We start from the raw sequence: 26,618 nt of genomic DNA, 5'->3' as shown, positions 1-26,618 counted from the left end.
TCCATGACTTGTGTGTTGTTTATTATAACTGTAGCATTTTTATTCTAGTTGAATATAGGTTAATTCATCTTATTTCCGCAGCTATCTCAGGGACTCTGCGAACCTCTTGCTTCCTTTTTTCAAAGCAGAAGTAAAGCTAAATAATAGAAATGCATTTCTGAGTGAACTCCAGACCTAGCCTATTTTGCATAACATCTGTATCTAATCAAAGGCTACAAATTTTAGCAAGCTGATCTAATCATATTTTGTAAATTCAGTTTGTCTTGATTATTTACAAGAGAGTATCAGGACTGGTAGATTTAAATGTGGGTTAATTCTACTCTATGGCTATTCATCCATCTACATTTTATAATGACAATAAGTGAGGGAGAATAATTCCACTAAAAATATGCAGAAATTTTAATAGATGGTTTAATTTACAGACCTGAAAATTATAATCTCAGTTGTTGATAATAGTGTTCTATGACTAATCCTCATGTTTGGCCATACCACAATGGACAAGTGAGAATTATGAAAAGCCCAGTATTCAGTAGTTTAAATAATAAATTGTGTGATTATTTTGCCAAACAATAATCAATTCTCCAATTCCCACACAAGTGGGATGTTCAGTTCTGACAATTACTAGCAAGTATTTGTCCAGGTCAACAGCCCAGTTTCTCAAGATTTCTCTGCTTTATTTTTTATTTGTTTATTTTCTGCAGTACTAGGGGTAGAACTCTGGCATTCTATCTTTGAGCTACACCCTCAGCCCTATCTTTTGAAACAGGGTCTGAGTTGCAAAGGGCCTCACTGAGTAGTAGCTCAGGCTATCTGCAAACTCGGATCCTCCTGTCTCAGCCTCCCAAATGCTAGGATTACAAGCGTGGGACCAGCTGATTTCTCTACTTTACATGCCAGACACAAATGGAATGCCTAGCCCATCCTCTCTTCTGCGTGGCCAACTATGGTGTGGGGGCTTCCCTTATTCCCCACTAAGTTCAGTAACTATTTAGAATGATTCATAGTACACCCCATAGCTCAGTATTTCTCTGAGCAACAAATTTTTATGCCATGCATGGTGGTACACACTTGTAATCCCAGTACCTGGGAGGCTGAGACAGGAGAATCCGGGTTCGCAGTCAGCCTCAGCTACTTAGTGAGGCACTCTGTGAGACCCTATTTCAAAATACAGAATAAAAAATCAGGCTGGGGATGCATCTTGGAGGTAGAATGGGATCAATCCCTAGCCTCCCCCCCCCTCTCTCACACACACAAACACACACACACACACACACACACACACACACACACAAATTCAATGTCTTCTTTTTCGTTAACTTCTACCATATAATGTGAAACATCAGACCTTCTATTTTATCAAAGAGAGAAGGAGGGAAGGAGGCAGAAAAAGTTTTCTTTTAATGATCTAGATAGTTTTCTTTGTTTCTAGACATTCTGCATACCACTCACCAACAAGTGATGCTATGTTTTGTGTTATCCTTCTGAAGCTCTATCTTCTAGCACCATCTAATTTGCTAAAGAGAAAAATTCCAAACCACCTCCTGCCAGCCATCAAAGACACGCCCCCTTTTGTCTGCACCCCTTGCAGGATCTCCTACTTCCTATTAAGGTCCTCACATACAGTCCTCCCCTCTCCTTCCTGTTTGCTCAGGATCCTGTCCTTAACCTGCCCATCTAGCTGCCTCTGCACACCTAAGCCACACTTGTATCTTCTGAGACTGAGCTCAGATCTCACACCGTTGCCTTTAGGGGGTTTCTGTCTCCTCTGATCTCCTGAAGTAATCACTTTTTCAATTATTTCTTTTTTATTTGATTATCCACTGCCTTGAAACAATTCTTTGGAGAATTACATTTCCTATTGTTTAAGCTTTTGATGCTACTATATAGTCACCTAGTTGGATTATTGTCTTCTTTAAGTTCAGGACCTCTATCCTATATTATTTTAATATGATCAAATTAGCAGCTGCAGTTTGAACATAATAGTGCTTGATAAACTTTAGTCAATTCTTTCCTTCCTTTTTTTTTTAGTGACATCAATGTTAGGGTGCTTTATAAGCAACCCGAACAATGATGTAATGACCCCTATAAAAATAAAATACCTAGGCCAGATGTGCTCTGATTTAACTATTTTATTAGCATAATAAGCCAACATGTGATTCTGTAGGTGAATCCTATGCCTTCTTTGATGAAGCGGTGCAAATGGAATACCAGTGGAGAGAAGTGGGGCAGAGAAAGGAACAGTGAGTTTGCATGTGACTGGGATTAACAGTGTTGCTCAGTTGTAGGAATCCTGGAGGAGTCAGGAGTGCTCCTGTGGAGATGTGCTGCTGTTAATCCAGTCCTACTGGTTGGCTGTCTGTGATACTTCCTATGTTCTTTGCTGGTTTTTAGGCACCTTGAGCCTTGTGGGTACTGACTGATGTCCTCGATGGATCTTAAACTCAGGTGCCAAGTTCTGAAATAAAAAGTGTCTCTACTTAAGCTGGTCGATCAGGTCCTGACAGCCTCTGCCTGGTAGTTCTCCAAACTTCTTGGCTGTCAGCATCAGCTGTGAGCGTACTGTGCTGCAGCTCTCTGTGGACTGGCTACTCTGCGCTTTAGCAGTGGACTATCTCCTGCTATCATTCCCTTTGACTTGCTTGGTGTCCACTTAACTCAGAATTTCTACACATATAAATAAATGTGCACAGGCATGTATACACGTACACACATACACACGTACATAAATCCCTTTCTTTTTACCCTGTTATGGAAAATAATCAATGATAACCTGGCACAGTAGCACACACTTGTAATCCCAGTACTTGGGAGGATGAAAAAGGAGGAATGCAGGTTCAAGAACATCCTCAGTAACTTAGTGAGACCCTGTTTCAAATTAGAGAATAAAAGATAGAGCAGGGGGTATAGCTCAGAGGTGAAAATGCCCCTGGGTTTAAATAAATAAATAAATAAATAAATAAATAAATAAAAGGAATAAAAAATGAAAAGTTCTGGGGATGGAGCTTAAGAGGTAGAATGCCCCTGGGTTTAATCTCTAGTACTAAAAAATGTGTATATATTAAAATAATCAAATAAAATGGTTACATTTAATTACCAAACTGGAGCTTCTAATAGCATTTGAAATTTTATCAGAAATTAAATATAAGCTCATATTTTCTTTAGAGATGGCTTATTGTCTTTAGAATCAAGTTTATGCCATTTTCACTATGCCTGTGAACCAGATAATGTAAAATTTGTTCTACCCAAAGGAAAAATGGTCCTATAACATCTTGAAAGAATGCTGAATTTTAATAGGTCCAATGTAGGGTGACAAAATGCTTCTTTTCTTGAGTCTAAACGAGGCATCTCAAAATTAATACTGCCAAGCATAGTAAAGGCATTTGAAGTTATTTCTCATCTTCTTTTTCTTTCTTTTTTTTTTTTTGGTGGTACTGGGGGTGGAACCCAGAGGCTTTATACCTCCGGGCTCCCAGACCTTTTTTATATTTTATTTGGAAACAGGGTCTCACTAAGTTGCTAAAAGCCTCACTAAGTAGCCGAGGCTGGCTTTGAACCCGTGCGATCCTCCTGTCTCAGCCTCCCAAGCGCGGGGATTACAAGCGTGCGCCACCACTTCCGGCTTCAACTTCTTACTGCTCTTTGTCAACAGAGCTCATCAAATAAAAGGTGGAACCAGGGGACTAATAGAATAAACTGCCAATCAGAGTATCTGCCAGATCAGGAACTTTCTCCCGCTCAATCCACACTAATGACTGAATCAAAGTATTTCAGTTCACATAATGAAAGACTGAAATTTCAATGTATCAACTACTGGGCACTGAGAAATAATATATCAGACTTATTATATACATACAAAATGGAGTGGAAATTTGAAGTAATTATCAGGGTGTCTCAGGTCAAAGCAAGAATTTGAGATCTCTGTTGCCTAGATAAATGTCATTTCCACAATATAGATTGTATTTCTCTGTTGACATAAACTAAGTTTTCCCCTGAAACTCACCATAGCATTATTTTTTTTTAATTTTTAAATGTTATCTCTTTTTCTTTTGCTCCATTCTTTATACCACTCTCAACATGACTTTTATTAGTAATTTTGTACCCAACATATGCAAAAACCAGAAAAGTGGTAGAATTGATGAGTTTATTTACTTAAAAAAGTAGTACTATATGTATTCTCTCATATACACACACAGATATACAATATATTTGTAAATATATACAAGATAACTGTTACTCATAACATTTGTTGTTGAAAAGAACCTAAAAGATAAATGTCTAAATAAAATAGGGACACTGTGCCAGTGTCAACTTTTCTCATTACCCATGTTAGCACCTTGGCTAGTACCCAAAAATTGTTACCTTCATTCTGCCTTGCCTCCCCACACCTCACACCAAGTCTACAAAGAACCCTGTGTACATCTTTCTGCAGGATTTTACTAAGTCTTTTCATAGCAACATCCAGACTCTGAACACAGCTGCCAAGGAGACTCTGCTGTCCTGCAAGGCCTGGCAGGGCACCGCTCTGGCCTCCTACGTTTCTGTGCAGAGGTGGGAGTGGAGGATCTCATGTAGAGTTCCAGGATGCACATATAGTCTAGGAGGGGTCTCTTAGGCCAGTCTTACTGTGTAATATAATCTCTACTTTAATACCTTGCACACCTGTCTGAATATCAAATGGCACGAGGTGGTATCAACATAGAAGTGAACAGGGTCTCCATTGTGGATCATCAGGCTTCCGGCAACCTCGTGAATTTAACCCTCTGACTTTGAGTTTCCCAAACACCATGACCTCATATCCTTAGCCCCAGTCTTCAAGATGAGCTGCAGTGCACCAGAACAGCAAGCCCTCCATACAGCAAGCCCTCCTAGGAGTCAGGAAGAGACCCCAAGGGAACTCTTAGTTTATTTGGCACCTGTACCCTTCTCACCCACTCTCCTCCCCACCATTCTTACTGCTGCTATCTCAGACCTGACCATTTTGCATCAGCACTAGCCCTCCAGAGCTCTCCTGTGGCCTGCATTCCCTTCAGGCCACTGTCTGCACTGCTGCCAGCATGATTTTTAAAGTATATAAATCTGATTGTACTGGATCTAATTATAGAATCCTTTGGTAGTTATCCTTTAATGCTCTTTAACCACTTAGCACACTTCACAAGACCTGTAATGCTTAGGCCCTCTGGCCCTGCCAAGCCCATTACTAGTTAGCTAATCAAATTTGTAGTTTTTCGGCAGGCGTGGTGGTGCACACTTTTTTTTTTTTTTTTTTTTTTTTTTGGTGGTACTGGGGTTCCTGGAAGCCCTTCTACCTCCGGGCTACACTCCCAGACCTATTTTATATTTCTGAACCAGGGTCTCTTAAGCCAGCGTGGCTGGCTTCGAACCAGCGCGATCCTCCTGTCTCCGCCTCCCAAGCGCGGGGATTACAAGCGTGCGCCACCACGCCCGGCTGGTGCACACTTTTAATCCCCGCACTTGGGAGGCAGAGACAAGAGGATCGCACAGATTCGAAGCCAGCTGCGTTGGCGTAAGAGACCCTGTTTCCAAATAAAAATAATATAAAATAGGTCTGGGAGTGTAGCCCCGAGGTAGCAGGGTTTCCAAGAGCCCCAGTACTACCAAAAAAAAAAAAAAAAATTGTAGTTTTTCTTTCACAAGTGTTTTCCATTTTTCGGTGCCTGCCCATGTTTCTGGAAGGAATTCCCTTCACAGTATGCCCCTCTAAGAAGCCTATTCTTAAAATTTGCCCCATTTATCATCTCAGGGAATTTATGTGTCTACTCAAAAGCATAATTCTAATATGCCTGTAGTGCTCTATCTGCTGCCATGGCAGTTACACTTGGTGGCCAAACATTTATCTAAACTCACATCGTGTTATAGGCCTCCTGAAGGCAGGGTCCATATTTTAATGAAATATCTTTCTCCTTAACACAGTCATATTACATAGGAATCTAGAACATGCTTCAGAGCCTAAATCAATGTATGATACAAGTAGGTGTTCAATTAATATTTGACTTAATCAGCAAAGAATAGGTATACAATACATGCTACCTAGGTAAAAGACAAGGGGTATACATGATTGGGAGCTGTAATCAAACACGTTTAATCAGAGATTTTCCTTATAGCCAAGTTTTACACAGAAATATAGAGAAAAGTTATAATGGTGTTTTTATACTTTGGGGGGTACTAGTTTCTATGACCTCTGTTGGGCAAGAGTGATTCTAGTTCCTGTGGGTTGCCTTGGAGCAGGAGAAGGAGTCATAGGCAAAAGGGCAGGAGAAGGTCAGAGAAAGATTTGCTTTTGATCATGTTCCAGAGGTTATTATTTATGAGACCCAACACTGATATTCAGAGAAGATACAGGGCTTCAGATAAAAAATTGGGAGTCATTCTTATATAGGTGATGAGGTTGTGAGGGTAGTATACTGACAACATTTTCAGCTATAGAGTGAATTTAAGTATGAAAGAAAAGGGCATAGGAAAGTGGCCACAGGCCCACATCAACACTGGAGTTGAAAGAATGAGAGGAGGAAGGCTAAGCAGAGGAGAAAGAAAAAGAAAGAGGAAAGACAGAAAAATGCCAGTGATGCTGAGTGAAGAAGTAGTGTGAGGATGCAGGGAGCAGTGATGTCAGTTTGTGGAATAAAGACTGAGAATTAACCCTGAGATCTGAAATCGAGGAAGGCATGTTTCATCAAGGGGTGTGGACACAAACTGGGCTGTTTGGATTCTGGAGAAAATAAATGAGGCAGTATGCATGTAGCCAGAATTTATATCTACCTCCTGAAATTCACATGTATTATGCAGTTACGTTGTTTGGTTGGTTGGTTGATCTGTTGATTTTTTTTTTTTTTTTTTTTTAGTACGGGGGATTGAACCCAGGGCCATTCTCTACCTTTGAGCTACATTCCCAGTCCTTTTTAGTTTTTATTTTGTAACAGGGTCTGGCTAAGTTGCTGAGGGTCTAGCTGAGTTACTGAGACTGGCCTAGAACTTGTGATCATCTTGTCTCAGCCTTTCAAGTACTGGGATTTCAAGTGATTGCCACTGTGCCTGGCTGCAATTATGTATTTAAATAGCAAGGTTACTATAAAAAGGATATTCATAATCAAAGAATAAAGTGTGTTGCCATGACTATATTTCCCAAATGCCTGCAATATTTAATACAGTCCTGAGTCACTTAACAAGAATACATTCCAGAGAATGTATGACTAGGTAATTTTGTTGCTCTGTGAATATTGTAGTGTGCTTATGCAAACCTAGATATATGCATAGCCTACTGTATCCCTAGGCTATATGGTATATATTATATATGGTATATATATATATATATATATATATATATATATATATATATATATATATATACACACACACACACACACACATACACACACACACACACACACACACACACACAGAGATAGTTGTGTGTGTATTCAGTCTGTTTTTGGAGCAAAATATTCTTACATGGTACATGACTGTATTTAGCCAGGTCATTGCTTCCACCTTATATCTATGTGATAGAATGTTCAATTGGGTTTAAATAAATGCTAAATGTCTCACTACAGCCTCCTAGTGTTGATTCATGGTATTGCACCCTCTGGGCTAGGGTGGAAGGAATATTAAGGATGGCTGAGGGACTAGAAGGACACACAATTGACACGCCTGTGTTCAGTTCCAGCTTTGCCATTCGGTAACTGTGCTGGCCCTGACAAAGCATCTAACTCTTCCAACACCATTTTCTGATAAAATGCAGACAATAATGATATGTCTGTACATTAAGATAAGATGCCCCAAGTATTTCAACTTTATGATTTGAGGACTGTGGTCAGGGCTCATTATAAAGGGCAGTAAATCTGCGTTGCTGCCGTCACTGACTTCCTCCGCGGGGCATACCTGAAATGGCATGCGGTTCAGTAAACAGAAGAGGGTCATCGGAATAAAGAGCATAAAAGTGAGTTGCTAGAGAGTAAGCATAGCCTACGGTTCATCTTTTATTCTGCATGTGTTCATTTCTTTTTGTTGTTCCCTTGCCTTTGGTAAAGTTATACGAGCACGGCATTGAAAACTGCCAAGCTTTACAGAGCACACATGTGATGTCAGTCACCCGGATTTGCCTGGACATTCCAGTTCTGTCTCCCCATCTTTCCCAATCCAGTGAGCACTATTGGTGGTAGTAGCTAATGTGTCTTGCCTACTTCTGGCTACGAAGCATCATTCTAAATAGTTTATAGCTATTAACTCAGTTAAATCGAGCAGTCCTTGGAGGTGGGCACCATTGCAGTCATGCATCGATTATCAACAGGGCTGCCTTCTGAGAAATGCATTATTACATCATTTTGTCCCGATCGGAACTTTGTAGAATATACTTAAATGGCCTACACCTGGGATGGTATGGCCTCCTGATGCATTAATGGACTTAGTAAACATGAGCTGTCTGCGGCGGCTACCAGTGGACTACATCATGCTGTTATATGGTCAACTTTTTTTTTTCTTTTGTTTTCTATTTGCTTGTTTGTTTTGGGGGGATTTTTTTTGTTTTTTGTGTTTTTGGTCTGTGTGCTACTGGAAATTGAACCCAGGGACATTCTACTTTCGAGCTACACCCCAAGTCCTTTTTTTTTTTTAACAGTCTTACTAGGTTTCTGAGAGTCTTGCTATAGAACCTGCAATCCTCCTGTCTTAGCCTCTCAAGTACTGGAATTACAGGTGTGGACACCACACCTGGTTTAGAGCAAACTTTTCAAACAAATACAAGGAATGTATTCTAAAATAATGATAAAAGAAGAGTATAGTAAATACATAAACCAGTAACATAGTCACTTATTCTCTATTACTTGGCAAACACGGTGTGCTCTCCTGGCAGTACAGTGGGTTTCTTTATACCAGCATCACCACGACTTAGGCCTAATGCATTTCACTGTGACATTATAATGACGGCGATGTCAGTAGAGGATACGAATATTTTGGCTCCATTATAATCTTCGGGGTCATCGTTCTGAAGTGTGGTTATGAGGTGCAGGACTGGTTACTGCCATTTGTACAGAGGGGACATCGGAAGCACACACAGGTTAAGTGACTTGCCCAAAGATGTTGGTAAAGGGTGGATCTAGGATTCAGTGCCAGCAGGCTGTTTAGACAGTTTATACTGCTGTATGTGTGTGGTACTGGGGATTGGACCCAGGGGCAGTCTTATCACTGAGCTACACCCCCAGCCCTTTATTTTGAGATAGGGTCTCACTAAGTTGCTGAAGCTTGGCACAAAGGTTGAGGTCCTCCTGTTTCAGCCTCCCAAATGCTGGGATTATAGGCATGAGCCACTTGGCCTAGCTAGGGGGCAAATTGGAATTTTTGTTTTGTTTTTAGTACTGGGGAATGAACCCAGGGACATTCTCCTTTTTATTTTTTATTTTGAAACAGAGTCTTAAGTCACTGAGGGTCTTGCTAAATTGCTGAGGCTGGGCTCAAACCTGAGATCCTTCTGTCTCATCCTTCCAAGTATTGGGATTACAGGTGTGTGTGGTTTGTACTCTTAACTACGTCTTCTCAATTCTGCCTACGGTGTTAAGTTTGGGTTTGCATTGTGACAGCTTTTCTATGCTGAAGATAGTGAGAGATAGAGCCAGTATCCTGTAGCAGTTCTTTAGTGGTTCATAGTTTGTGTTAAGGATCCAAATTTCACCTCCTACCCATAGACACCAGTCATTCAGTTAGGCTCATGAATACATACAAAACATAGAAAAGCCTTACAGTCAGACTGTGTTTAATAATTACAAATGACAGCCATTAAAATCCGAGCCTTGAAGCTAGGCAGGGTACTGTAGTACTTGGGAGTCAGAAACATGAGGATCCTTGTTCAAGGAAATGTTTCAAAATAAAAAGTAAAAGGGGTTGAGGTGTGTATCAGAAGCACAATGGCTCTGGGTTCAATTGCCAGTAAAACACACACACACACACACACACACACACACACACACACACATACACACACACACCACAGTGCAAGACTTCAGAATTAGGTTGTTTGGTGCTTAGCCTCAAATAAGAGTCATTTTTATGTAACCTGTAAATATGTTCTTAAATGCTTAGTAAGAGAGCTAGATTAAGCTCTGACTTGCTCTCTGCTCCAGATGAGTAAGTGTATAGAAATAGAACAGTTGGTACACATGACCAAAATGGTGTAACTTCCTCTTCTTCCATGCAATGCCTTCACCAAATGTGAGCATTTCCATCTGACGTAAACTGTCTCAATAAAGCACATGGTAGGATTCACTATATTATACAACAACCAAGATGGCCCTTTTCTTCCTGGTGTGTGTGTGTGTGTTTTGTTGTTGTTGTTGTTGTTGTTGTTGTTTTCATATCCAGTGGTTAGTACTAAGGCCTGAAACCCTCCGTTACAGAACAAAGTGGCTTAGCAGTAATGGAGCCTGTGTGAGGCTAAGAGAAGAATAATGAACATTCCCTGCAAGCTTCCTGCCTGGATGCAGGTGCAGGAATCAGGAGATCATGAATAATGCATGACATGCAGATTAAGTGGGGGTTTCTCCTACTGGGGTTTTGACTTTGCTACCTGCAGGCCTGCTATATGTGGCAAGAAGACAGATGATAGCAAAAAAAAAAAAAAAAAAAAAGTGTGGCACATTAAAAACTGAGCTCACAAAAACTGTGTATTCTTTTGAAGAAATACAATTTAAGGGGTAGCTGAAGGGCATGCCTTGTGGTCTGCTTTTCTGGATAAAGTGATCTTCAGGTTATCAATGTACTCTTTTTGAAGAGGAAAGTCTTTCTTGATTTCTCTTTTAAAGAACCTTACACTTATTTCATCCAGATAGGTGCAATCAAAAATTCTTGTCTTAAGAATTTCCTAAAGAATTCTTTTCCTAAGACTACTAAACCAGTATAGAAATTGCCCATATTTGATTTGTGATCAGTGAGATTATTTGAAACGATGCAGATGTCTAGAGGATACTGTAATAGAGTTAAACATCTTTCTCTAACCAATGTTTGTACCAAGCAGCATCAATAGGAGATTGCTTCGATCACCAAACTTCAACTGGCAGAATTTACCGTGATGAAAAGAATAGACTCTTAACCCTAAAGGAATAGACTTTTAGGGTTAAGCAGGGAGCAAATAAAAGAAATACAAGTTTAAAGGAAATAGAGTGAATATATGTAGAGCTGATTACTTTTTGAAACTTGATTTAACAGTTAGGACTCTGATACCTGAAGGGAGAATTGAGGGGAAGTTGAAGAGGGCTTCCTGGATTTTCCCTTAGGTCAGGAGCTTTATCTGGAAAGAAAAAAAAAATTTTTTTTTTTCTCAGATTTCCATTTTGAGGAAGATTATATTTAAAGCAGAGAAAAAAAGGGGGGAAAGTAGTTCACTCACCTTTTGTATAGTCATGCGTTTTTATTGCATAGCATCCTCCCTCTCTCTCTTGCTCTCTCTCTCCCTCTCTCCCATTTTTCCTCCTTCCCTCTCTTCCTCCCTCTGTCTGTCTGTCTGTACTGGAATATGAGCTGCTTTCATTTCTAGCTGAGTCTGTCATTTCCTCTAGGCCCAGGTTGGCCCCATGCCAATACCAACAGGTGATCCTTGTAGCTGCAAAGCAGCAGGAAGTGGGCCCTGCTTGAATGAGGCAGTTCACCAGAGGGGCTGTCTGGCCTCCCTCCATCTTTCTGCATAATTAACACCCCCTCCCCCATGCCGAGCAGAAAATCTGCTCTGAGCAGGTCAGCTGCACAGCCATTGAGAAGCCCAAGAGGAAAAGAATGTTAATAAGGGGTGTTAGAAGAAATGAGCCTTTCTAGCACAAAGTGTAGTCTGGCTCTGGGTTTAGGGAAGGTCTGTCTTTGGCCCTAGAAGGGACTGGGACTGTGTCAACTGTTTTGACATCATTCTGTTGCTTGCAAAGTAGTGATGAGAAATTGGGGTTCTGATGGGCCACGTGGCTGTTAGTTCTAACCAGACTTCAAAACCAGTTTAAAGTCCTTGTTTTGTTTGTTTGTTTCTTGTCTTGTGAATAAAGAGTAACATTTGAAGCATAAAGAGTGAAGAAAAGGGCCGGGCGTGGTGGCGCACGCTTGTAATCCCCGCGCTTGGGAGGCAGCAGAGACAGGAGGATTGCGCAGGTTCGAAGCCAGCCACACTGGCTTACGAGACCCTGTTTCAGAATATAAAAAAATAGGTCTGGAAGTGTAGCCCGGAGGTAGATGGGCTTCCAGGAACCCCAGTACCACCAAAAAAAAAAAAAAAAAAAGAGTGAAGAAAACATAGGCCAAAAAGAAGCCTAGATCTCACAAATCCCAAGAAAAAGGGAGCTGAAGCAGGCTGGAAGGAAGCACATTGTTTTGCTGGTTGGTGACTCAGGAAGATTTGGGTCCAGCATCTGGCTTCTGGGTGGGAGAGGGCAGCAGACCCTGAAAGCTCTGAACCCCAGGCTTGAGAACTCCAGGCTAGAAACTTGTAGAGTTTTATGTCTTCAGTTTCTCCTTACCTGGTGAGTTTGGAAGTGACTGCCTTTCACGGGGTCCCCCTTCTCCCTCCAGAAGAGCATCTCTTCCAGAAGGCTACTGGATGGTGACGACCTCTCCTAGAATGATGGTGATCTATTCTTCTGTTCTTGCTTCCCTAGAGAAATATTTTAAAGAGAAAGCACAAAGAGGGGCACTTTAGGAGTTTATTTAGGGACATGGAGGTACAGTTTAACAGAAGGTCATGATAGAAAGGGTCTGGAATGGGCTACTTCCTAGAGTGGGAAATGGCAACGAGTCTTCCATGCAACGAGGGTTAGTCTGAAAATTTCCCCATGCCTGTCTATTGTGGATATCACTCTTGTTGTGCCGCAGCTTAGCGTCTTGGCGCTATTTTGGCCACATTGGGAACTAATTGGTGTCTAAGTGAAACCCTGGGGTGTTGTGTGTGTGTGTGTGTGTGTGTGTGTGTGTGTGTGTGTGTGTGTGTGTAGGGGCCAGTGTTATACATGTAGCAACCTGATATCCCTACAGTTCTCTCACCTCACCTAGGTGAGGAATAAAGGAATTTCCACTCATGAAAGCTTGTTTAACTTTGTCCTCAGATCTGACCCAATCTTGCCTTGACCTTCTCTTTTCTATTTAGCTGCCTACAAATACAAGTCAGTCTTCTTCCTTTCAGTCTTCTTTTCAGTCTTCTTCCTTTCCCATTCCCAAAGATTACAATTTTTTGTTTGTTTGTTTCAGTCTTCTTCCTTTTCCATCCCCACAGATTACACTTTATTTGTTTTACATTGTGCATTGCTGGCGGTATTATTACCTCTTGTAATATCTACCCACACATGCACAAACCTTTTTTTTTTTTTTTTTGGGTGGTACTGGGAGTGGAACCCAGAGGCTTTCTACCTCTGGGCTATACTCCCAGACCTATTTTATATTTTATTTGGAAACAGGGTCTCACTAATTTGCTGAGAGCCTCACTAAATAGCTGAGGCTGGCTTTGATCCTCCTATCTCAGCCTCCCAAGTACTCTGATTACAAGCATGCACCACCATGCCCAGTTCCTTATCTTGCTTCTTTTTAAAAATTTAAATGTATGTGTTGATTGAAAGAGCTTAAAAGAGCGGGCACTCCTTCTCTCTCTCCCTCTCTCTCTCGCTCTCTCGCTCTCTCACTCTGCTCTCTCGCTCTCTCGCTCTCTCACTCTCTCTCTTGCTGGGGATGGAACCCAAGGCATTGGACATGCTTGGCACTTATTCTCCCATTGGGCTGTATTCCAGCCCTTTACTGTCTTGGTGCACCCCTGGTGGGAACAGGCATAAAGAAGGCTCTTTGACAGCAGCCACCAAATCTTAAGTAACTCTGACCCACTCATCCCTGGCAAGAATTAGGAGTTTCGTAACTGTGTTGGATTGAATGACTACCATAGTTCCTTAAAATTGGTGACCCTGCTTCTGGGAGCTTCTCAGTGAAAATTGTGACAAGCCTTTCTCTTGGGAGCCAGAAAGGAAGAAGACAGGCCCACATCCATTTCCTCAGAGATGATCAGGTTCCAGGTGTATTTTATCTATAGGAATCCTGAAATATTATTTATAATGTCCCCCCTTTTTGTTATTTGCAACCAGGAATATATTTTTTCAATGATTCTTTTCCTCTTATTTACCTACAGGGTACATCCATCCCCAGTATCAAGGGTGCGGGGAAATCGAATGAATAACCAGAAGTTTGCTTGGTGAGTATGCAGTCTACTTCACATTTGCTAAGTCTTCTGGGGATTTTTAATAAGGCTGTGTTAAAATCAAAAGGATGATTCCTAAGCTGGGCATGGTGGCACACACTTGTCATCCCAGCATTCGGGAGGTGGAGACTAGAGGATTGCAGTTCAGGGACAGCCTCAGCTACTTAGTGAGGCCCTTAGCAACTCAATGAGACCCTGTTTCAAAAAATAAAAAAGACTGAAAAATAGGACCAGGGGTGTAGCTCAGAGGTAGAATGCCCTTGGGTTCATCCCCAGTACCCTGCAAAAAAAAATAAAAAATAAAAATAAATAAATAAATAAATAAAAAGAATGATCCTTATTGCTGTACAGTGAGTACATGTCTACTAACTATACTATGTATTCCATTCCTTTGAAAAAAATCTAACAGCTTCTTTCTAGACCAAACTATTCACTTATCAAAACTGGTAAGTGCCATATTTTTTTCCTAACAGATATGATCTCAGGATTATCTACCATTATCTTTTAAAAGAATGTCTTACTTATTTTAGTGCAATTTAAACAACAACCCAGATTTTTCTCAGTTACCAACTTCAACATCTCATGAAGATTTTCATAGTCTGTTAATTTTGATGGTTAATATTTTGGTGACTCTCTTGCCTCCCAGCCTTAATCTTAAATACCTAGGGATTTAAAAAAAAATAGGGGAAACACCAAGATTTTTTTAATTGACTAGTTCTTGAAAAAAAAATATACATGGAACTTACTGGAAACAACATGAAAAGTTATTTTAACTATAAAACATTGATTTTTTTTAAATAAAAAGCACATTTGAAAGGTTTCAGAAATGTTTCATGGAAAACAAAGAAAATAATGTTGGTACAAAATCTTATGTTTATTTATACTCCTCCATTCTACAAACGTAGCCTTTCGACACATAATGTACCAAAAAAAGAAAAGAAAGAAATGAAAAGGGAAAAATTGAACTATATACTATTATTTAAAAGATGAAAGGAAATTCACAGATCTTAATTTTACTTCCTTGGATTGTGTATAGAATGGGATTTTGATTAGAAACTCTGGCTGCTCTTTTTTTTTTTTTTTTAAGTATGGGAAGATGGGAAGATGATTACCAAAGATTGAGCTTCCAAATTAATTTTATTCCTAAATCAGGGTTATTTTTAGCCACAAAATAATGACACTTTGGATTTGAATAGCACCTAATCAGCTCTCCTCCCTTCCCCCATTAAATCTAATTAACCCTCACAATAGCTTGGTGATGTTGTTAAATATTATGCTTTTCTTGTTCACAGAGGGGAAATGGAGCACAGAGGAATCGGCCATTTGCTGACACACTGACTAAGAGCAGGGGCATCTTTCATGGTCTCTCACAATGGCCAAAGCATCCCTGTCAGATCTGGGAAGCTGGGGGAATAAAACTGTGGTCATTGCATGGAAGGAAAGGAAGAAATCAGGTCCCTGTTTGACTATCTGGAATTCATATTCCTTTTCAATCCAAGGCATATTATACTACAGAAGCTTCGTTGCAGGTAGAGAATGTGAGGTATTCCAGCAAGCAAGCAGCCTTGAGCCAGGGGATAGAGAACAAGGTCATCAGCCTTGAGATCCAGTCCCTACGACTTTTTCTCAGTGGCGAAATGTGAAACACTGAGAAAATAACAGATTTTTCCCTTCACTCTTCTTCTCTGGGCTGCTGGAGGAGTGATAACTTGTTCCTATGTAATTCATAGCATGTTATTTGGATAGTAAACTTAAAATACGTTTATGTCCAGAGAAGTAATCCATGAAAAATAAAAAAAAGGACTTTTACCATTAGCCTTGAGAAAATTCAACTTTTATTTATTCAGCAATATTTATTTAAAGTTCCAGTTACTGTTAAAAGCACTAGATGAGAAAGATAAGTAAAACATTGTTTCTACGCTCAAGGGGCTATGTTTTAGAGGAGGGGTATGTATATGAGAGACTGACAGACTCCTTAAGTCCCAGCACTGTCATATCTTCACTGGATGTATACACTGATGTCTTGTACACACATATTGTAGGGTAAGCAAGTAATATATAGTACAATATGGAAGCCACGTATGGTGGCTTATACCTGTAGTTCGAACCTTTGAGAGCCTGAAATAGGAGTACCGCAAGTTTGAGGCTAGCCTGGGCAACTTAGTAAAACCATGTCTCAAAGTAAACAAAAAAGCTGGAAATGTAGCTTAGTGGTAGAGTACCCCTGCTTGGGTTTAGTCTCCAGGAACACACACACACACACACACACACACACACACACACACACACAGTATGGATAATTCTCTAAAGAAATATAGAGTGCATTATACAGAGGAAGAAATCATCAACTCTATTTATGACCAGTTTAAGAGTGATAGAAGGAAAAGAGGGCAATATAAGTGAAGGAAGAGACTGCCAAAACAATCCATCTCAGAGAAGAAAGCTTTTTTAGTAAAGACCTAGAATTAGTATGGAAAGCAGACAGGTGAGCTAGTGCCTCCTTCATAGATTGAAACAGACATACAAAGTCTTGGAGATATTTCTGAGTTGACTATACGTGGATTTAATACATATACTTTATTTGGTCAGGAGTTCACTAAAATTTCTATGATATATACTACCTTGAATCTTCCTTAAGTAAATACTGTGAGACTGGTATATGGAAATAAATCACTTGGCTAGGAAGAAGCCTCGTGAATCACCCAACATCGACTTCTTGCAACGCGATAAATACTTGATATTTCTTTGTGAAATACTGGCTCTGAAAAAAATTAGAAAAGTTTAAATACACATCTAGCAACATAGAGAAAGTGAAAGAGATATTTTCTGTCCTCAAAATAGAAGTTTGGAATAATTTATAGAAGAGGATGTCAAGTTCATCACTGGCTTAGCTCTGGCTTGGGTTAGATCCTCAAACACTATTTGTAAGAGTTAGAAATGGTGACTTTGTGAAGCTGGCTTAGCAAATGTCTCATTCAGTTAAAAAAAAAATGTTCAGCATATAAGCAGTTGCAATTTACTAAAAGAAGAGCAGCCTTGAATTTATACTGCTAAATTGTACAAAGGTGATGCATGGCATTTGGTAGATTCCAGAAATCCATGGCTGTGGTCAACAAGCCAAGTTCTTGAGTAGAGATAGCTGGAAGTTTTAAGTAGTGTTTCTCTTTGCATAATGTTGATAGAGATAGAGTCCAGTGGCCTTTTTCTTGTGGCAGCAGTTCCTCTGCAGCTGAAGAAATGTGTAGACAAGAATGCCGTTTCAAAACAAACAGAATCTGCTGGAATGGAAAGGAAAATGTGATCGCAGTAATGTACATATCTGCAGAGATGAGAGAGAGAGCACCAGGGCTTACAGGGCCCACTGACAGATGTCAGCCAGGTTTGAACGATGCGCTAATTCCCAGAGATTAAAAAAACAGTGATCAGAACTCTTATAAGCCAGTGTGTTGGTGCACACCTATAAATCTCAGTACTTGGGAGTCTGAGACAGGAGGATAACGGGCTTGAGGCCAGTGTGCCATAACTTAGCGAGACCCTGTTTCAAAATAAAAGAATAAAACAGGGCTGAAGGTATAGCTTAGAGGGAGAACACCCCTGATATCAATCCCCAGTACCAAAACAAAAAAACAAAACTTCTTGTAGTATGTATACCCCAATAAAGAATATCAGATTGTCACATAACTCATTTAATACAAAGTTAATCAAAAGTGCCCAGTTCAGATAGCAGAATGTCCTTCCCTCAGTGCTACCATATTTGTAGGAATAGTTACTGATTTGAAGATTGGTGAACCTTTGGGGTTCAGCCTTGTGGATTTTTTTTTTTTTTATGTCACAAGCATCAGACCTCTCTTTTGTTCCTATACCACTGAGCCTATAGGTACGGAGCTACCATAACTTCCTTTGTATAGTAATTGCTGTAGGGAAGAGGAAAAAAATCTTTTCCTTCTACACATTTTAGGTTCATTTGCTGGGACCCTGCAAATTAGACTGACAAAGGACAGATTAATAAGAGTGGAGTTGATTTCATTAATATATGCATTGTATGTACAAGAGGGAGTACCCAGAGGGAGTAACTCAGCTTCATTTAGAACTTAGGACTATGTAGCTTCTTAACAAAAGAACAGCAATGTTTTAAGGAAATGACAAGACAAAAGAAAAGGACTTTGACCTTCCAGGGGTGGCTTGGAATTTATGAGAAGGTAAATATGTGGTTTGTTGTACAGATTGCTCTGATATCACTCCTGGAATGAAAAGGAAACTTGTCTTCAGGATTAAGAATCATCTTGCCCTTCTTGACAGAAAGGAAGAGGAAAGGGAATTTTTCTTGTGTCTACTTCTTTTGAATTGCCTTCAAATCGTTTTAATTCTTAGGCCAAACTGGCATATTTTGGGAGTGACATGTTCTTCTATGCTTCATTCCGTGAATTCATTTTAGAGCATTTGCAACTCTTTTGTGCATAGAATACTGCCAGAAGAAAACATTTTTCTATGAAGCAAATGAGGAGAGTTCCTTATTAGAGAGTTGAATGTGAAAATGGACTTTGGTTCTTTTTTTACTTTTTTTTTTTTTTTGCTTAAAGATATTATATTTTGATAACAAACCTACAGGGAAGTAGCTGTTTCTAAACCATATTTGTGTTATTTTACTCTCAGAGATCAACAGAGAAACCAAGTATGGTGACACACACTCATAATTGCAGGACTTATGAGGCTGAGACAGGAGAATCACAGGTTCAAGGCCAGCCTCAGCAACTTAACAAGAGTAAAAAATAAAAAGGACTGGGTATGCAGCTCATACCAGAGGTAGAATGTTCCTGGATTCAATCCCTAGTACCCTCTCAAAAATTATTACTAAATAGAAGCCGGGTGTGGTGGCACACGCTTGTAAACCCTGCGTTTGGGAGGCTGAGACAGGAGGATCGCACAGGTTCGAAGCCAGCCTCGGCTACTTAGTGAGACCCTGTTTCCAAATAAAATATAAAAAAATAGGTCTGGGAATATAGCCCAGAGGTAGAAAGCCTCTGGGTTCCACCCCTAGTGCCACCAAAAAAATTATTAATAAATAGATAAGTAATAAATAGAGATTTGGAGCCTGTGCTGTGGTTAGAACAGAAAGCTAAAGCAGGGCATGGAAGGCTTTGATGGAGACTGTCTTTGAGCTAGACATTGAAACTGATTCGAGTCTCCAAAAATTACCAGGCTTAGTGCATGTATTTGAAGACATGGGCATCTGTACATGCTCATCTTCATCTTTCCATCCTTTTCCTTCTCCTCTGTGCTTCTTACTCCACCCTGCTCCATTCTTAAAGTTTCAAAGGACCTAGGCATTTGTTATTATTTGCTGGTGGTAGTGGTTATGCTGTGTCCCCAAAACCTCCTCCAGAGGCCATTACTTAGCAGTGGTAGTAGGTGTCACATCTGAGAGTTTTTATGGGCTGTTTTTATGATGACATAAAAAATAAAGCATTTCTGTTTATTAATAGAAATTGTTGCCAGTAAAATAGAAGTAATTTTCTCTAACCAATTGAACATTGCCACAACCGGTCTGTTATGATTTATTCCCTACCAATATGCCTGGGATGTTTATGTAGCTGTATACTCAAAAAAGGTTCAGTTTTAATAGTGTCTCTATGCAAATTGTGATGCTTTGGGGAAGTGAATCACATTTAACATTTGAATGTGTGAAAGTTTTGTGTCACAAATTTTTGTAGAGGGCAGAAAGAACCCTTTTGCATTCTGATGTTTTAGTGTTGGGTATGCAGTGCTACAATGAGCTTAGATGTTTGTATACACAGTTCCAAGTGTTGTTCATGGTTTTATGAGATCTTTTTGAAGGCTATGAGTTTTTGCCAAAAAATAAGTACATTCTTTCTTAAACATTTTTTTCATAAGTGAGGAAGGCACAAAGTTGTTGCTATCAGAAATCTCCCAAAAACCTGTTGTAGAACCACCCCTTTAAGGAGAAACAGAATGTTTTCAAATCGTTGGTTTTGAAGATGTTAAGGAAATGTAAGCATCACCAAGTTCAGGACAGCCTCCTTACTCTACACATGTAGAAATGGAGGCCCCAGCCAGGCATGGTGCTGCACACCCATAATCCCAGTATCTGGGAGGATGAGACAGGAGAATTGCAGGTGGCCATTCTAAACAATTTAGAGAAGCCTGCCCTTTGCAACTTTGTGAGGCCTTGTTTCAGAATAATAAATAAATGAGGCCTGGAGGTGCATGCGGCTCACAGGTAAAATGTCCCAAAAAAGGAAAAAAGAAAAAAAAAATAACAAGGGAAGGAAGAGGGAGAAGGGGAAAGAAGGGAGACTCTTAAGACAAAACTGTAACTTGTCAAACCTGGGCATAAATCCAAGTCCCACACACACCTTATCCAGTAGTGTTTTCCCCATGTGGCAGTTGTCTACCAGTGTGGTGAGCAAGAGAAATGCTGAAGATTAAGGAAAGTGAGTGCTTAATTCATCACAAGCTAAGCAGAGGCTTTTGCCTGGGGAATTCCCATTGCATTGATGCGCTGGGTGAGCAGCAGAAATGGGAAAGGCTCAGGGAAGCCCTGCTGCTCGCGCTAATGCGTGGCGCTTCCTCCTGGCCAAACTTGTTGACTCATCATCTTGAGGGGCCTTGCATACGCGATATTTATGGGTGATATTGATCATGTTTTTTTTAATTAACAGAGTTTCCCACCGCCTTACATCTTGATTTATAGATGAAAATGATAGTAATGCAGATTTTAATATGTGAAAGTTCCAGTTCCCAGAATGCTGGCCCATGTGGGGTTCTTTGTTGTTGTTTTTTTTAAGCCCATATGTGTTGGCAAATAAAAGATAGGAATTTGCCTTTGTGTCTGGTTTGGAAGCATGCTCCCTCCAGTGTTTGATAACAGATTTGTGAAACAGGCCATAGCTAATATAGTTCAGAACCTGTTTATCATGTTATTGGATATGTACTAAATCATAAAAAAGAAGCGTCTTCAAGGTGACGGTACATCTAAATCCTTCCAGATTCCTATTTTTTATGTTTTAATGCAGGATCAGCTGTTCATTTTTAACAGCTGCAACCCCTCCTCGTGTTTAGCTTAGTGACAATTTTGTATACTTTAAACTTGTGGTCCATCTTTCAGATTTACATTATTAAGGAACTTAGGCCTAATTTTTTTTTTTTTTTTAATATTCTGTGACCCGGAATTTCAGTGAGCAACCTCCATGATGAAAGTGGTTCACATTCCGGTTGGTTTCCACCATCTTTGTCTCTACTTTTGTTTTAGTCACAAGAAAGATGATTTGAGAAAGGAAACAAAGTAGGTTATTTTCCTGCAATTATTTCCATTACAGGAGAATTAGGGCTATAAGATCATGCTGATCAATAAAGGTCACCACTTCTGAGATAATTTTCTTCTAAAAGTCCATGAATATTTTGTTTTTAGCAACCTGCTGCTCAAAACCAGACCAGTGTAGTATCGAAATCCAGATATATGAACCGATAGTCATGTCAGCATAGTCTGTAGTTCCCGACATCCTCTCAGCCATGGAGCCAGGTATAAGACTGTCATGTAACAAAACATCTATGTCCTGTTCACTAACTACAGCATGACTGAAAGATTCTAGTTCATAATTCAAAATGACTTTTGTTTACAATTTGTATATTATTGTTATGTCTTAGGTTTGTTTATATGGAAAAGGATATTTGAAATTTAATCTGGAATCATGATTCACTCTGGGAAAACTACTTTTAAAGGGCTGCTACTTTCAAGTTTCAAATTGTGTAATATGGGCTTCTGTTGCAGTCCCCCTCCCTCTTTGTTAAATTGTTCAGATGTTGAATTTCAAAATAATGATCGTGTTGTATTAAAACTTGAAGAACAAGGAGAGGGTTTATACATAGTAGAGAAACACGCTATTTCACGCTAACATGAAAAAATGTGTATCTATGATAGCACTCGTACCAGTCATGTTTTAATTAACATATCACATTAAAATAAAAAATGACTTTATATATTTCTTGAGAAATTTGTTCTTTCATAGTATTATTCATTTGGGCTTAAAATTGGCTATCAATTATGAACGTATCTGCCTTCTGAATATGTATTTGAAAGAATAATGACTAATATTGGGAGTCAATAAAAAATCCCAATGTGTTCATAATACACTGGGAAGACTGCTCAGGATAATAAATCATAAGGCATTCCCTGTAAAAATGTTCCCTGTACCTGCAGCTTGAGCTTTTAAAAGAAACTTTTAAAAGAAAAATACCTGATATAGTAGTCATTTTTGGCAATGCAGTCCTCCTAGCCACAGAGTTTTCTCTGTACACATGTGCACAGTATACTAGCAATTTCAAAGTAGAATACATTCTCCTTTTATTATAATTTTTCTCAGTTGACCGCTAGGTTTTTATAAGGTCTCTTAGTCATTTCCTTAAAATGGGTTATTTACTGTATTTTTTGACATAGCACAAGATTAAGGTAAGACCAGTATCTTCATAAGTATTGTATTTCTTTTAATCAGTGTAGTAAATCATGTACTTAGCAAAATACGTAAGCCAACCCAGTGTCACATGATGTTGATTGGAGGTACAATGCCCACAGCTGCTGGGGAGAGCCGCGACTCTGCTGGAATCCTTTGTCCACGTGTAGCCATTGTCTCTTTCTAAATTTTCTTTCAGTGTAGTCTCCTTTATTAGTCGGGGTTCTTTTGTTGGAAATGATGGAAACTAACTGAATCTGGCTGCCTTAAGTCATAGGTAATTTTTCAGAAGGACATAAGGTCTGTAGGTTACTGATTCAAGGAGAGCAGAGGCAAGCAGGCCGCAGAAGACCCGGGACAGCACCCATCCTCAGGGTTAGGGTTTAATAAGCCCCCACACCCTAGGGCACTTCCTCTTCAACTCCTTCATGTCACCTTCTTAATTTACAATATTGGAAGGCAGAGCGTGACCACGTCTGACTGGACCCAGCCCAGATGAGGTGCACAGCCTTTGGCCAACCGTGAGGAGCACCTTGACCAACGGTCCTAACAGGTGCACATGAAGAGGGCTCCTTTCCCAAAGGAAAAAGTGTTAGTTACCAACAAATGATGGGAAAGACTCTTCTTCGGGCGTGGTGGCGCACGCTTGTAATCTCTGCGCTTGGGAGGCAGAGACAGGAGGATCACGCAGGTTCGAAGCCAGCCTTGCTGGCTTAAGAGACCCTGTTTCCAAATAAAAAAGTATAAAAATAGGTACTGGGAGTGTAGCCCGGAGGTAGAAGGGTTTCCAGGAACCCCAGTACCACACACAAAACAACAACAACAACAAAAACAACAACAACAACAACAACAAAGGAAAGACTCTTCTTCACAAAATAGTCACAAAACAGAGAAGCTGTCTATGAGATGCATAAAGCTTGTGTCTACGTGCCTGGGTTCTGGTATATATTTATCACTTATTTTTTTTTTTTTTTTGGTGGTACCGGGGTTCCTGGAAGCCCTTCTTCCTCCGGGCTACACTCCCAGACCTATTTTATATTTTTGAAACAGGGTCTCTTACACCAGCACGGCTGGCTTCGAACCTGCGTGATCCTCCTGTCTCCGCCTCCCAAGCGCGGGGATTACAAGCGTGCGCCACCACGCCCGGCTATTTGTCACTTATTTGAAATGAAACTTTTGTGGAGTGGTGAGAGTACTGGGGATTGAACACAGGAGTGTTCTACCTCTTAGGTCTACCTCTACCATTATTATTATTATTATTATTATTATTATTATTATTATTTTGAAACAGGGTCTTGCTGAGTTACCACACACTGACCTGGAACCTGCAATTCTCCTGTATAAGGTTCCTAAGTACTGGAATTACGGATGTGTGCCACAGTACCTGGCTTCTGTTCTTTTTTTTGGTGGGGGGGGTATTGAGGATTGAACCCAGGGGCATTCTACCTCTTTGTTTTGAAAGAGGGTCTCACTAGGTTGCTGAGAAGCTTTTTATGTTGCTGAGGCTGTCCTCGAACCTGCAATCCTGTCCTCGCCTCCCAAGTACTGAGATTTTATGTGTGCTCCACCACACCCAATATCTCCTCTTCTTTCCTCTTGTCTTCTTTTCCTCTTTCCTTTCCTTTTTTCTTTGCTTTGCTATTCTTTCCTTTTGTTTCTCTTCTTTCCTTTTAATTATGGTGCTAGTAATTTAACCCAGGGCCTCACACATGCTAGGTAAGCACACTACCACTGAGATGCACCCCAAGCCCCTAAATTAGTCACTTTGCCTCCTACACTTCTGTATATCTTTTAAGTGAATAAATGGATGGTGTCTGACTCAAACTATTCACATCAGGTCTTGAGAAGAGTGCCTAAGATATGCTACTCTTCATAATATCACCTTGGAAGAAAGTGCTTCATAAAGCCTGGATACCAGCTCACAATCATATTGCAACTTTACGTAAAAGAAATCTCCTTACTGCCACCTAGGTGATGCGTTGACATGCCTAGCATTTATCGCAGCTTCCAATAAGGTTATAACTTACTTCACATCTCTTAAGTCCTTAACTTTTAACAGTTCAGAATCCTGAGCCTCTGGGTGTGTAGGTTGGAATATGGCTTTATACATTAGGTAAATAAGTGTTCCACAAGGACCACATGTTACATCTAAGCAGAAATGGTAGGAAATAGATGCAGCCAGCTTCCTTAGTTTCTGTGAGGGCCGAATAACACAGAAGGGACCCTCTGTTATCACACCTCTATTATCATTAAGTCTCTGTAACAGGAGCAAAGCACCTCATAAATGCACATATCAGATGACATCCTATAGAAAGCAATGATTTGAGTCACCTCTAGGATGAAATTAATGTTGTAAAATAGAAATCTCTTTCTACCTGTTTTCTCATTTCTCTCTCATTGCCTTTTTTTCCCTCAGAAGTCTGTAAAGAAGAAACCTTGCTTTTCTTAGCGTTTGCAGTTTGTAGGAATGGAGAAAGAAAATACCTTACTATTATATTTCACTTCACACCTGAATTGTTGTGTACGCTTGGGAGAACCCTGTAGCTAAACGGAGGAAGTCTTGATTTCTTACAAAAGTGACTTAAAGGACTCTTCCCCACACTGTACAAGCTGAGAAATATTTATTTGTGAAAGACTAGGAAGTATGGAATTATACTGGAGTAAGAAACAAAGGCTAAGGCGACCGCGTTAGCAAAGGAAGAAACTTGCTGCCACCTGCAGGCGAAAGCTGATAAATCTCAAGCATGCACTGTGAATACCTAAGAAATGATCTTTAGGGTGCACATTATTGTAATATGATCCTAAAATTGAAGTTCAGTCCAGTGACTTCGTCTGTACCTCTAAGTGGGACTAGACTCATTCCATCTCCTCCCACCTCCCACTGAGGGTGTGCTAACATTCTCCATGAGATTTGGGTAACCTGGTGGGTTATTTCAAATTTGCCCATAGTAGAGTCGTAGCCTCTTACTTATTACAGGACCCTATCATAGGAAGTCTTCCTTCTACACAATAGTATCAATTGTTTGGAAGCCAGAATTTCCCAGGCTAGCATAGAATGTCTATTCCACACTCCACGCCTTTTCAAATACCATCTTATGAGCTCCATGAAGACCCTTCTCATCAGATTCTGTGGCTGACACTCTTCAGCTTTCTCTTGGGAAAGGGCAGGGGGAGCCTGTGTTGTAATAGCTCAAAGTCCTCCAAGCAAGTTATGCTAAAATCTGAACCAAATGCCACACTGGTCTCCAGAATAATATACAGTTTGTCCAGGCATGTTGGCACACACCTATAAACCCAATACTGGAAGCCAGGCGTGGTGGCGCATGCTTGTAATCCCAGTGCTTGGAGGCTGAGACAGGAGGATTGCACAGGTTCGAAGCCAGCCTCAGCTGCTTAGTGAGGCTCTCAGCAACTTTGTGAGATCCTGTTTCCAAATAAAGTATAAACATAGGTCTGGGAGTATAGCCCAGAGGTAGAAAATCCCCTGGGTTCTACCCTCAGCACCACAAAAAAATTAAAACCAATACTGGGAGGCTACATAAGTGGATCGTAAATTCAAGGGCAGCATTGGCAACTTAGCAAGACCCTCTGCAACTTAGTGAGACTCTGTTTCAAATTTTTAAAAAACGTGGGGGGGGGGGTGAATGAATCTTGCAGGTAGGAAACCCCTGGGTTTGACCTCCAATACCAAAAAATAAAAAAAAAATGCAACTTGGCTCATTTTCATTTAGCTTATTAGAAATTGACTCTATATAGCTCCGACTTAAAAAAAATTTCAGGGCATTTTTAACTTAAATAAAGACCTAGAGAGTTCAGTAGCTTATGCCACCATGGTGGGCTTCCTGTTCTAGATCCTGAGGATGATCACACTGCATGACCCCAGGGGGCGCTAGTCACACCGTGCTCTCCGTGGAGGTGCCTCAGGGGCACTACAG

At 40.2% G+C, this 26,618-nt stretch overlaps 1 protein-coding gene across 3 annotated transcripts in view; it reads left to right on the top strand.

The window, feature by feature from the left end:
- Nucleotides 1–26,618, top strand: part of KLF12 (KLF transcription factor 12) — a gene marked incomplete at both ends in the record, with an annotated part of 318,174 nt that overhangs the window by 230,276 nt on the left and 61,280 nt on the right. For 2 of the 3 annotated variants that reach the window (XM_080689233.1, XM_080689231.1), the window contains one exon: nucleotides 14,147–14,209. The exons of the other annotated variant lie outside the window; for it this stretch is intronic. In XM_080689233.1, the coding sequence (XP_080545359.1) occupies nucleotides 14,147–14,209 (63 nt within the window). The remainder of the gene's footprint in view (nucleotides 1–14,146; nucleotides 14,210–26,618) is intronic. 3 annotated transcript variants of the gene reach the window in all.

The sequence above is a fragment of the Muscardinus avellanarius genome, assembly GCF_963383645.1.
Source record: "Muscardinus avellanarius genome assembly, chromosome: 2".
Lineage (NCBI taxonomy): Eukaryota > Metazoa > Chordata > Mammalia > Rodentia > Gliridae > Muscardinus > Muscardinus avellanarius.
The sequence above is the reverse complement of the archived record's forward strand: the minus strand, read 5'-3'. Positions and strand labels throughout refer to the sequence as shown.